The sequence below is a fragment of the Physeter macrocephalus genome, chromosome 14 (assembly GCF_002837175.3).
Source record: "Physeter macrocephalus isolate SW-GA chromosome 14, ASM283717v5, whole genome shotgun sequence".
Lineage (NCBI taxonomy): Eukaryota > Metazoa > Chordata > Mammalia > Artiodactyla > Physeteridae > Physeter > Physeter macrocephalus.
The window spans coordinates 132,227,653-132,241,480 of record NC_041227.1 but is presented as its reverse complement, the minus strand read 5'-3'; the positions used below and the strand labels follow the sequence as shown (position 1 = coordinate 132,241,480).

Here is a 13,828-nt window from a genome sequence, read left to right as displayed (position 1 = left end):
CAACAGTGAGAGGCCCGCATACCGCAAAAAAAAAAAAAAAAAAAAAAGCCAGAAGAATAATCAAGTTTTCCATGTTAATGAGTCACGCAGACTGAAGAAACTAATGTAAAACTAAAGTGATAAAAATCACATTAGTAATCAAACTCACCATGTGAAAACATCAGATTTACTCAAGATTTCAAAATTAGGCATATGACTCACAACAGGATCATTTTGTAATCCACCTATTAATGTTAACTTACACAACTTTTCATGATTACAACTGCATTAAGCACCTTTTAGAATAAAAGAAAAAGAGTATGATTTAAACTACTCCCTACACTGTAAAACAGTTAAGAATCAAGTTGCAATTTCCAAAGTTTTAAAAGTGAGCCATCTCCCATTTTCACATTTTAAGATAGTTATGTAGAGTTGTATGCATTAATTCAAAAGGAGGAAAATAATTTAAGCTCATTTACTGCCAGTGAACTTCAAAACAAATCCGAAGGGAAACTAACGCAAACCTTTAAAGCATGAGCGTAGCTTTCTTGAATCAATGAGTTTTATTCCAATTACAAACAGCACCACAAATCATACTTTATTAGAAAACCTGACAGAAGGAAAAACAAGTGAAAAGGTGAGTAAAAGGGATTGGCTACTTATCAGTATAGCTTCAGATACCAACAAGAAACTACTACGATGCAACATACTCCATCACCCTGGTCTCAAAGCTGCAGGACAGTGGGCAAGCACTTAGCCTCTGCCCCAGCATCCATCCCTGCAGAGAGGGGACGGGAACGCCAGCTCCCCGAGGGGAGGGGCATAGGCCGAGCACATGCCAGTGCAGCAGCAGTCTTCCTTGAGCTCCGATTTTGCAAAGCTGAAATCCAGATGAAAGCCCATCTTATGTTCCCACCTGAGATGCTCTGCAGCATCCCTTCACCTTCCAACGACTCTGATTAGGGTTATAACACTTTCCCAGAGTTTAGCCCCGTGGAGAAAGAAGAAATAACTACTGATAATGAACCAGAAATTCTGGCAGAATAAACCAGTGTGCAGTTTTTAAAGAACAATGTGCTGCCAGTTTTAAATATGTGAATGTTTTATTTCTTATTATTTCCCTTATTGATGTGTATGAGCCTATTGGAACTCAGCATTCGTTATCACCTCCAGTCCTAATCTCCAGGCTGGAAAACACCCTGCACTTCCAGCGCCACCAACAGTACCAGCTTCAGAACAAAGACCCTCGAAATAGTGTCAGAGCAGCACCCTTACTAAAACACAATTTTCCAAAAAATTAATACAATATATCTGACATTGGATATAATACTGTTCTCTCCTGTAACTGCAACATCTTTCTGAAAAGTGAGCATGACAGTTACAAACTACAAGAGGAACTCACGGATTGGCAGAGAAGAGCCCACCTGTGGGGACAGGCAGGGGGTAGACCCTCGTACATTTCTCCATCTGCCCTGTCTGGGGGTCAGGGCTGGAACACCACCAGCACCACAGCCTCCCTGGACCCCCAAGTCACTTTCAGGCTCCTTTGCTCCATTATTTCCTCATATTAGAGCATTTCCCCCCAGCTCCCCCAAATGAAGGAAATCCCATGCATCCTACAAAGCCCAAATCGAAAGCCACCTCTTCAGAGGCCCAAAAAACATCTTCATCCTCATGTCGGTCGACTCCTACTTGGTTCAGACTTATTATGGTGAACTGTCTCCACCTGCACTGCCAGGCTTTCTGCCCTACAGTGTCCAGCAGACTCTCTCACTACAGGCAGCAAGCACAGAAGTGTTACCGAGTTGAACAACTTCATCCCTGCATACCTCCACCATCCAGTGAGGGGGCTAAAGTCTGACAAAGCAAGAGGAACCATGTGGCGGGGCACCTGGGGTAACAGCACGGAGTCTGGACCCACACTGCCAGACGCGGGCCCCAGCTCCACCATTTCCCAACCATGTGACATTGGGCGAGCTGCCAAACTTCTGTGCCTCAGTTTCCCTAGCTGTAAAATGGGGATAACACACTTTTCAGAAGTGTCATGAGGATCAAATGAGGAATGAAAAGTGCTCAGAACAGGATTTAAGAGTAAGCACGACATGGGTGCTTGTTACTGTGTTTCAAATACAGAAAAATCTCTCCATCATAGACTATAGTGCGTGAGGTACTAGACTCATCACTCCAAGCATCATGGTTTCACCAACAGGATCACTGGCACTTAGAAATTAGATCATCTAATAGAATTTTGCTCAGAATTCAGCTGTTGATTGGATCATGCTCTTATCCCATTTCTCATACAAGTCTGTCCAAGTTGGATCTAAGTTTGTTTATAGTACACACCATCAGGTCCTGGGCTTCCAACTCTTATTTCTTACCTATTGAAGTCACCCCAGTTAATAAATGATCTTGTATTTCCCAAAATGCCCAAACTAGAGGTGTACCGATATTAGGGGGAAAACACAGCAAATGAAGGCAAAGATCAACTGCCCTCATGCTAATCTTACTTTGTGAACTTGCTCTTAAATAATTCTTATCTTGCACTGACAATCAAATCATTCCCCTCTATTCCATTCTTGATAGAAATCTATTTCCAGAAGCCATTTTCCCCTTTGTATAATTTAACAGAGGGTTTCTTTTAACGTAGCTGTAGTAATTTCAACTAGATTTGACTGCTAAAACCATGCCAATCCTGAAATGTTCATGTCTCAGGATGAAGTCTAACATGAGTTTTCAGTTTGATGGGAGAGACCGGAAATAAAGGGTTTGCCGTGGAAATTCCGACAGACCGATGAGGACAGCAAGGCCTTCATTCTGTGTCACCAAAACATGTTTCAGTGTTTCCCTCAATGGCATCATTCTTTCCCCCCTTAACATAAATTCAGGCTCTGTAAGTACCAAAAAAGTTTCCATTTGGCTCTGAAAGTGCTTTCTGCAGAACGATTAGAATCTGAACCCGAGCTCCACCCCACAAGCTCCACCCCACAAGCTCCACCCCACAAGCTCCACCCCCACAAGCTCCACCCCCACAGCCTGGCAGATCCCTTCAGCACTCAGTTCTTTAAAAATGACCATATCCTGTGCTTAACGGGGTCCTTTTGCAAAGAAGTATACAAAATGAGAAAGCTCCTGGATGTCTGGCATGAGGCAGCATTTAACACGAGATTCTTTCAATTGACTGAAGCCTCTCAAGGGATTGCAACTGGGTGACAACCGTTCCACCCCTGCGCCCCCAGTGCTGTCCTCCACTCCTCACGTGAAGGTTCAGAAACCTTTCAGGAACAAGAAGTTTAAAAACACCAGAATCAAATCGAGCTATTCCCCCCTCTGGAGCATCACAATCTGGTTTCAGCCCTTAGCAATCTCCAAGCAAAGGACCATTTAAATGACTGTACCAAACACATCCTGGCACTGGTTTTAACTTTTCACCCCCATACACCCAAGGCATCGCCCCTCCTGCTGTGGCCCATACCATGCTCTTGTTGTATCTGTGGCAGAAGATTCATTTCTGATGTCCAGGTACTTCTCTAAAGTTAGAAGGCAGGCACACCAAGTGGTTTATTCCTATCGTACTAATTCATTAAGCTTAACATGACATAGAACTTATTACATACAAATTAGAATTTTCTGTTCTATATTTTGACTCAGTATGCTTAGCTTCAGAAATCACTTTTTCTTATGCCATCTCAAGATCTACCCCTCGTTGACATAACTTTGGATTATAAACTAGACTTCAAAATAGGCAGGGGCTTCCCCGGTGGCACAGTGGTTAAGAGTCCGCCTGCCAATGCAGGGGACACGGGTTCGTGCCCTGGTACTTAGAAGAAAACACACGGGGAAAGCTGCATGACAGTGGATTTGGCAATGATTTCTTAGATATAGGTATGACACCAAATGCACAAGCAACAAAAGAAAAAAACAGATAAACTTGCGACGTCCCTGGTGGCGCAGTGGTTAAGAGCCCGCCTGCCAATGCAGGGGACACGGGTTTGAGCCATGGTCCGGGAAGATCCCTCATGCCGCAGAGCAACTAAGCCAGTGCGCCACAACTACTGAGCCTGCACTCTAGAGCCCATGAGCCACAACTACTGAAGCCTGCACGCTTAGAGCCCGTGCTCCACAACAAGAGAAGCCCCCGCAATGAGAAGCCTACGTACAACAACGAAAAGCAGCCCCCCGCTCGCTGCTACTAGAAAAAGCCCACGCACAGCAACAAAGACCCAACGCAGCCAAAAATAAATAAAATAATTAATTTTTAAAAAAGCAAAAAACAGGGCTTCCCTGGTGGCGCAGTGGTTGCGAGTCCGCCTGCCAATGCAGGGGACACGGGTTCGTGCCCTGGGCCGGGAAGATCTCAATATGCCACGGAGCAACTAAGTCCGTGCACCACAACTACCGAGCCTGCGCTCTAGAACCCATGAAACACAACTACTGAAGCCCAAGCGCCTAGAGCCTGTGCTCCACGAGAAGTCACCGCAATGAGAAGCCCGCACACCGCAACGAAGAGTAGCCCGCGCTCGCTGCAACTAGAGAAAGCCCGCGCACCGCAACGAAGACCCAACACAGCCAAAAATAAATTTATATTAAAAAGAAAAACAACAGTAGGCAGGCAGAAGTCACTGTGATCCTTCCAGCTAGGGACATTCATACCATACCTCTAATATTTATACAATCTCACACCCAGCAAATATTTACGTAGTGTCAACGGAGCACCAGGCACTGCATTAGACATGAACGACAGAGAAATAAGCCTCAGTCCTTGCTCCCGAGGCTGGTAGAAGAAACAGCCAGGAAATACCGCGGGGGGAGGGTCCTAGGAGAGGGAGCGCGTCCAGAATGGCAGGGAGGACGGAAAAGGTCCAGGCCAAATCTTAGGCTAGACTCGAAGTGTACTCTCTGGGCAAAAAAAGGTTGGAGAAAGAAAGGAGAGAACACACTTTCTGGAAAAGTACAGCTTACTTCAAGTGACAGGAGGATGGGAGGGAGGAGAGCAGCCTTAAGATGAGTCAGAAAAAGCAAGGCGGCGGGACTGGAGAGACTCAATGTCCTGGCAAGGAGCCGGACTCCATCCATACAGGGAAGCTCTGCAGGCAGTTAATGGCACTTTGAAAACCACTGTGAAGGAAAAAAATTAGCATGTTAAGGGTTAAGGTGACTAAAAACTTAAAACTGAATATCATCCAGGAGAGTGAAACACTCAGGACACTAAGACACATGGTAAAATTAAAGGAAATTTGCATGTCGGATTCATCTGCAAAAATAAATATTTGAGATTTCTACCAGCATCAACTTCGGGGGGTGGGGGGTATGCGTGTCAATAAAAGCACTTTCACTTAATGTACTGAGTGAAAGAGCAGCAAATTCAGAAAGCCATTAATCAAATCATTTCATAACAGTTTGTACCAAATGGGAATCCCCTATACTAAGTTTTCTTCATGTGTCTCTACTAAGAGGAAAAGAAAGTTCTAACTGCCCATCTCAATCACACTTTCCTGCATTTTAGGGATTACAGACAATTTCATCTTCGAAGTTGAAATAACCCTTTAGTCTGACCTCAGTGCAAAACCTCCAGAGTTTCGAATTATACTCACTCTTACTTGGACCTGCCTTTTTGGAACTTACAGGTAACCAGACGCTCATCTATAGTTCACATGGCTTCTAATCTAGGGGGAGGGTAACCAAGTGAGCAGCAGGGTCCTGAAATGCTGACCTGTTTTGAAGATGGAAAATCCTGGCATCAACTTTGGAAATCAATGGGCCACCCGAGAATCTAGGTGTGGCCAATCCAGTACACGGAAAGGACAGGTACTTTGTCAAAGGTGGCCAGCTTCACCACGGAGCCCCACCCGGGTCCCAGCCCCCAACCCTCTCCTGGCACTTACTGTCCACACTGCTTGGCTCTCAGAACCCTGAGGCTTGTGATGAGTAACTAGGCATCCTTTTCTGAAAAGCTGCCAACTCAATCCCCTGTTAAAGGTCACCCCTCCCTTAGATGGGCCTGGTTTTCTGGGATTCCTCAGCTCCTACAGCAAAAGGGGAGAAACCATTTTTTTCTTCACTCAAACATCAACTTTCATTCTCAGAGAAGGAATATCAAGCACCGTCCTACTTGGGTAAGCTGAAATATCGACCCTGAAACAGGCCTTCAAGATGGAATGTCATCAGGAAAGGGGTAGAGAAAGCTGATTTTTTTCACCCTCAACGATGGAAAAATACAGAGCTTCAGTTAGCCTCACAGGTTACATACAGTATTTGATGTGTACTCAGCAGGGAACTGGCTCAAGATTCAAACCTGGCTCAGCAGCACTGTGCAAGCACATGAACGTGAATTAATTCCCTGCGGACGGCTTGCACGTGGCCAGGCGGACCACCCAGGACGAACAGCCACAACAGCAGATCCCAGTCATCCGTGGGAATTCATACTGATGCTGTCTCCAGCGTGTATTCAGAGAGCTTGGGTGACAGTACATTTTAACTTGTGACATTCACCACGAAGGAAGGAATAGAAAAAGCAGGGAAAACAGAAGCAGCAGGTTAGCCAGATGTAACAGACTATTTGGCCCGTCAAGTAAGCAGGTCACTTTCTGAGAGGCTGTTTCTATCGCTGTAAGTAGAGAAGGGCATGGGTCTTGCTAACTGAGGGGGGGGGAAAAAAAGAGTTGGCTCATTGCCTTTCCCAGTAGCGAAAGCAGGAGATACGGCCGTTTGGGGCGCCAGGGCCCCCGAGGAAGCACATCTGAGGAGGCTGGCGCGCTCGGACAGCTTCTGGTGGGCGCGGCCTGAACGGGACAGAGACCCCAACGGGACCCAGACCTCCCGGGCTCGAGTCTCAACTTCCTCAGTGCGCAGGGCCAGACAAGCTTGCTTCTACTCTCTCTTAAATAGGTAAGGCCAAGCTCTCCAGCAGCCTCATGGAGATGAGGTGAGCACGGAACAGATCAAGCCAACCCACAGAATAAGCCAAGCAAAAATAAAGCAAATTTGAGTCCTGTCATTTCGGATCTACAAAGGGACACGCCCATCTTCATCTCCAAGAACCTGAAGAAGGTTCCACAGCTTCAAGATCTACCCTGTCCTCCTCCTCCTCCCCGACGTTTAAGGCCCTTGGTTCCAACCATGTCAGGCAGCAAATTCTCACCACAGGATCAGCCTGTGTTACTTGTCCTGGTAACACATTTTCAGGGCTGTACCCCTGTACCACGTGTGCTGTAAGGACGGAATAGAGTCCATCAGGTAAAAGTGGGAATGACCCAACAGATCTCTTCAGAAAAGCTTCCTGCATCCATTTATGTTATATCTTGGGGGAAGGGAAGTGGGAAATCGCGTTTCTTTTGGAAACACCCTTATAAAATATGCTTTCTAGATGGTACAGATTATAAACCCAGTTTTAAGGACTAAAACTCGCTTATTTCTTTAATCTTCCAATTCTGACTTAACACTACGTAAAATGATGGTGAATATTTTAGGTTTAAAGCTAAACGGGTCCATGTATGTGTGACTCGTTTGGAGCATCTGCCCCTCTCGAGCTGAAGTAAACTCAGCTGCAGGTATTTTATCTTCCGACCAAAGCAACACGCTACATACTAAGAGCTGGAACACTACACCCCCTCCATCAGGTGACAAGTACGGGTACTAAAAGCAGCCTCAGCCTCCAGCTGTCATCCCTAGAGGATGGGCTGCAAAGGGCACACAGGAGGACGAGTCATTCTTTTAAGAATGAGCCTATCAAACCAAACCAACAGGAAAAGTTGAGTTAGAGATCAAGAGAAAACTTAACATCTGACCATTTAAGAATATATTTAAGACTGAGGCAAGTACCAAAATAGGAAACACTGGGTAACCATTGTGTGATTAAGAGCATTACCCTGAGCTAACATTATCTAAGTTACAACCAATAAGATAATGGGTTAGCATAGGCCTGCTCGGAAGTCAAAAACTACAGATGACACGTAACTACACAACTGTAACAAGCAGCTCCCCACAAACAGACTTATAACTCGAAATGGTTTCTGTGAATTAAAAATCTGTAAATGCAATAGGGGAACTCATTCAAGGGATCAGGTTTAATTCTTCAAAGCACAGAACACTGCACAGAGCACACGTTCACTGCTATAGTTTGGTTTGTAAACCCTGAATTTCAAACATTCACAGGACAGATACAAGGGGCCAAAACATGTTGGAAGCAGTGCTCAACCTTAAACAGGAGATGGAATTTGAAGGAGGCCCTTTTCACCTACCAGAGCAAAAATGCAGAAGATTTATATTATCCAATATAGCTAAGAGTGAAGAGAAAGGGGTACTCTCATATTGATACTGAAAATACAAATTAGAACCTTTTTGGAGAGCAATTTAAGCTGTGCTCATTGCAGTTTAAAATGTATCCACACACTTCTATGTATCTATTGCAGAAATACCTAGAGTCCAAGGATATTGACAGCTGCATTTGTACTACAATAGTACAGAGAACTTAGAAACATTTAAAATGTCTCAACAGAGACAGGTGAATCAATTTGCTATTTCCATACATGCAAATAAGGAAGAACTGATGTTTTGATATGGAAGGATACCTACCACCTACTGCTAAAAAAAAAGTTGCAGAATGACTGAAAATTTTGATTTTTTTAAAATGTGTAAATAAGTGAATGAATGGATGTCTTAAATAGAAGTTATTCCTGAGGGTGGGAAAGGAAACAAGATTTCATTTTTATATACAGTGTTTGCGCAATTTATGAGTAATACTTTTATAATTAAGGTAAAAGGGAGTGATCAGATGTGAGATTATTAACCTGCTAATCCACTGAAAGTTCAATAGATGCCGAGAACACCATTCAGGTCCTGCTGTAGCCTAGTATGGCCACTCTCCGATTTCACCAACAAAACCTGCAGGTCTCAAAGGGACAAACCTTATCCTGGGGTTCTTTGGATTTAAAAAACTCATTTTCTACATAACATACCCTTCTCTTGTGCATTATCTAGAACATTTAGTAAATATTTTTCTTACGAGTTTCCTTAGGTCTCCACCCAAACACATTACCAAAAATGACAGGAGACAGGTGTCACATTAGCCCAGAATCACAAGGTTACATCTTTACATTTCCTAAAATCATGTTCAAAGACTTCAAACGTTGCCTATGAAAGTTCAGGTCCACAACTTTGAGAAGTGGAAGGAGTCACATCTTCCTTTCATCTCAGACTGGCAACACGCCTTTCATTCTTTTTCAAAGGACTCTCTCAACTTCATTTCTCAATGTGACTCTCCAGAGAAATTTATTCAATAAGGGTGTTAAGCACAATGTGAAGGAAAGTAGAATACTGATAGATTATACGTTAAATACCTGCATCTAAAAATGTTTAGAAAAGGCATATAAGAAACAAGTTCACAAGCGTGCAGGTTTTAAATGGTAACCAACTTATGAGCACAATTTTAAAGTTACAGGAAGTACACCCCACGTGTCTCTAATGCGCTTAATATTGAACAGTGTTAGGATAATATTTTCCAGGCTAGAATGTACTTTCCACTTGCCCTAATAAACCGAAGCCCAGATAGGAAATGTAACCAGAACGAAGTAAACATAATATAGACAGTGAGGAGAGCCAGAAGGTGAGCTAATGAACCGGGATGCCTTCACAAGAAATAAGGCATTCTAAAACAATGTTTCAACAAATGGAAGGGTATAAAAAGTTAGATATTTGGAGCGTGTAAAATGCAACTACAGATCAGAGGAGGAAAGGGATTTCTTTGTGGATGCAACGGACAGTATCAGATGAAATAACGTGCCTCATGCTGCAGCCGCCTTAAAGCGTGCAAACTTTGTTCTGGATGACAATCAGCCATCAAAAACCAGAAACTTACTAATGTGCTGTATGGCCCCAAATGAGAAGTCCAACCCAATGCCTAGGTAAAAGATGAATAAAAACAGGAAGAAAAGCCACACACGGTGATTTCATTTTTTTCTGAACACCCACACAAAGACAGCAGTTTCTGACAAGAATGTTCTTGGCAAAAAAATAAGTTACAGGAAGGTTTTTCCCTTGAAGAAAAAGGCAGCTCTATATGCAGATTAGTAGGCAATACCAAACAATTTTTTTAAGGCCTAAATTTACAGCCCTCATATTTTGAGAACATCTAAACGTTTTTTTGGAGGGATCAAAGAAAAGATGACTGGAAACACTGTTCCTGTCTGGAATGCTTATTTCATGCTGTACTTGAAAATAAAATCCAATGTGGCAGCTTACCTTGGCACTGGAAGCCTTGTTTCCCAAACCCCCTGAAAAACAAACAAGAAGACTTCTTAACATATTTTGTGTTGGATACCACATCTTAAGCCAGTTATGTAACAAAGCTTTCTAGAGTTAAAGGTCTGTACATGAAACCCAATGATGTCACAGGAAAACATGCCTAAATAGCTCAGAGCACAGGGTCAATGCAACTTTGAAAAGATCTGGCCTCCAAAGGCTCACTAAACTGCTTCAACGTATTCAAGGGCTTTTTGTTTTTTTTACACCGTTATCAATACTTAAATTTCAAGACAAGAACATGACTATAAAGTTGTTGGCTACAATATTCAGGTAACAAGAAGGACCTGACCTTATGGTATTAAAAAAAAAAAAAAAAGGCTGAATTTGATCCCTAAAGACCAACTGAAAATTGTTTCTCCCTAAAGACAACTAAAAAGCAGCTTCATCATTTGTTGTGAATTTAAGTATTTGTCCAGATTCCCAAGCAGCACCACTCTTAACATTAAACTTTGGCTTAAAGGAGCCACATTTCACAGAGTACCATCCCTATTTTTTGCATGTGAGATTATGATCTAATTTTACTGAGAACCAATAGCATTCAAAGCACATTCAGAAGCTAAACTGTAAATTTAGCTTGTAAATTACTTTAGACAATTTACTTTCTAAGCAGAAAACCCTGATGTGGACGTTAAACTGCAAACACCATTCGAACTAGGATGAACTACATTAAAATTCTAAGATTATGAGTCAATCTCTTGCTTTACATAGCATTTTAAGTTTACAAAGCACTTCACATATCTTTATAATTAACTTAGTCATCCCCACCCAGAAAATACTTACACGCACTTAGTTTTAAAATATCAGTGCTTTAATATTTAAATGACTCGTAAATCAAGGACCCACAGAAGAAAACTGAAAAATTAAAACCACTGCTAGACAAAGCCGGGGAATATTTTCCTGGAACTTCCAAGGGGTTGCTTTACAGCTAAGCAGAGAACCGTTTCAGGGATTACTCCAGGAGAAAGAGGACGGGGAGATCTTTATTTTCCACTCACATTACACCTGGTGACCTGACATGCCACATCCGTTCACCAGGGGCTAGCAATTGATAGTGGAAAGTCTTCAGCTAGCCTGGATATATATGTTGCAAGTCCCTTTTCTACCTTACCTACTTCCTGCAAAAGTAATCAGTAGTCTAGCTGTTCCCTTTTAATGGAATTTCACAGCCGATACATGAGGCTGAAGACCTCCCCTTAACTAAATGCAATCTCCTCTCTGCCCTGATGCTCCAAGAACTTAAAGAGTCTTATCTCCAATTACCTATGTGCTCCTTGGAGCACAATTGCTCCATACGCTGACTACACATTGGAAACCATTCATGGAGGTGACTGTGCTTTTCATAAGTGTACTTTTAAGCTGACTTATAGAAGAAAATTAAGCACATTAGCACCACATTGGTGGGGCTCTCCCTTGGAGATGACTTTCCCAGGTGTGATGGATTCAGATACAGCCACACATAAAGGAGAAGTTAAACACCTATTAATTAGCACCATGTTTGTGGGCCTTAGAGATGATTTTCCTAGGTGTGACGGATTCAGATAAAGCCATACATAAAGGAGAAGTTAAACACCTGTTAATTAGCACCATGTTTGTGGGACTTGCCCTTAGAAATGATTTTCCCCAGGTGTGATGCATCCAGGTAGCTTCTCCAGAGGGCCCCAACAAGATCCATATGCCAGCTGGCTGGTGGCAGGGCGCACTCTGTGCTGTCAACCTGTGCCATTCCGCAGCCTGGGCGGGGGGGCGGGTAGGAGTTAAGGAGCCCTAGACATGTCTGACTTGGGGAGGGCGACCTACATCCAGGAACAAGAAGTAGAAGAGGCAGGGTGGCTCGCAGCCTAACTGAAGAGAAACTACTGCTCCTTCAGCTGGAGCACTTGGACTGCCTTTAATTTCAGCTTTCTTAAAAAAAAAAAAAAAAAAAAAAAATTGATAGGAGATCACCGACCTTTTGAAAAAGTCAGCTAATAAAAGCCTAAGTTCTCTCACGGGAAGAAAGCACATACACGATTTCCTCTAGTTTCACGGAGTTCAGACACACACACACACACCCCGAAACCCACCACTTACCTATTCCCCGTAAACCCCCGGGGACCCCCGAGTTAACATCTGCGTTCATTGAAAGTTCCCAGAACTCTGACACCTTCAGCCCTGCCAGCGTTTTTCTTAAATAAGGGCTCTGTCCTCACGCGCTGGGTTTTACCAGCCTGAGCCCGTGTTGACAGGATTTATTTTAAAGGACTGCATCTACCCTTCGGCCCTTTAGCGGCTCCCTTTCGCTCCCCCTCCCCCGCACGCTCTCAACAGTTGGTCGCCTGTCCGCTCTCCCCGGGCTCAGGCAGGGAAGCCGGAGTCACTCCTTGCCCAGCAGGTTGCAGCGGACAGAACCCAAGGCTACAGCGGAGCCGGAGGCCGAGGGGAAAGGCCGCATCCACACCCGCGAGGCGTCCGGCCCGGCTCGCCCCCCGCCCGGGCCGCGCCGCGCAGCCGCCGCCAGCCGCCTCCCAGGCTCTTCCCCGGGGACCCGCCCTCCGACTCTCCGCGGCGTTCGGCCCTGACCCGCGGAGGCTCCCGGTCTGTTCCCGGGACGCCGGGGAGGGGTGGGGGGCCTCCGTGTCGCTCCCTGCCGCGGCGGGGGGCGGCCGGCCGGGCGGCGACTCCCGGGAGTCCCGCCCGCGTCCTGCCCGGCGCGCGCGTGGCGTCCCGGGCGAGTTGAGACTCCCAGCAGCTCCCCAAGTTCCCCGGGAGAGGCGGCCAAGCCTGGGGAGGACCGGTCCCGCACCCCCCCGCGCGCACCCACCAGATAAAGTCGGTGCAGTGGCTGCAAAAGGTGGGCTGCTTGAAGAAGCGGGCGATGAAGCGGTGGTCCTTCACCTCGTGTACGTTCTTCTGTCTCAGCGCCCCTTTGCGGGCGAAGCGGTTGGCCACGTCCTGAGGCGCCGCCGAGTCGTTGGCCGGGAAGATGTCAGCCATGGTCCCCCCACCGCCTGCTACCTCCGCCGGGAGCGCGGGGCGCGGGCGGCGGCCGAGGCGCGGCAGGAGTCGGGCCGGAGCGGAGCCGCGCCGGAGCGGAGCCGCGGGCGCGCTGCTGGCCCCTCGCGCACTGACAGCGGCGCCGGCGCTCGCGCTTCCGACTCGGGCGGCGGAGGCGGCCCGCCCACCGCGCATGCTCCGAGCGCGGCCCGGGCGGGCGGGGGCGCGCCGGCGCTGGAGGAGTCGGCGCCCCCGCGTTTTCGACGCCGCCCGGGAAGCAGAGGGGGCGCCTGGGCCCGGGAACTAGAAGACGCCGCGGAGGCGGGCCCGTTCTCCGCCGCCACCGCCTCCTCCTTCTCGCAGCCTTCCTCCCCCTGGGCCGCCCGCTCCGCTCCTCTCCGTCCAGCTCGTCGTCGCCCTCCTCCTCAGCGCAGCCCCGCGTCCTGGGACGCGGCTCCTCGCAGCCTCCGCTCGCCGCGCTCAGACGCTCACTTACCTCTCCCGCTTCCAGGACCCACCGTGTTTCTGGGACGAGAGCCCAGCTTTTATAAGCTTGCATCAATTTGAGGTTTCACCT

General features: G+C 46.2%; 1 protein-coding gene across 1 annotated transcript in view; it reads right to left on the bottom strand.

Moving 5' to 3' along the window:
• The window catches only part of PRKCA (protein kinase C alpha), a 303,592-nt gene extending 290,227 nt beyond the window's left edge, over nt 1-13,365 (bottom strand). The window contains exons 1-2 of the mRNA XM_055089814.1: nt 13,079-13,365; nt 10,216-10,247 (exon numbers count right to left, since the gene is read on the bottom strand). Coding sequence (XP_054945789.1) covers nt 10,216-10,247; nt 13,079-13,251 — 205 coding nt within the window. The 5' untranslated portion in view covers nt 13,252-13,365. The remainder of the gene's footprint in view (nt 1-10,215; nt 10,248-13,078) is intronic.
• Nucleotides 13,366-13,828: the final 463 nt, after the last annotated feature.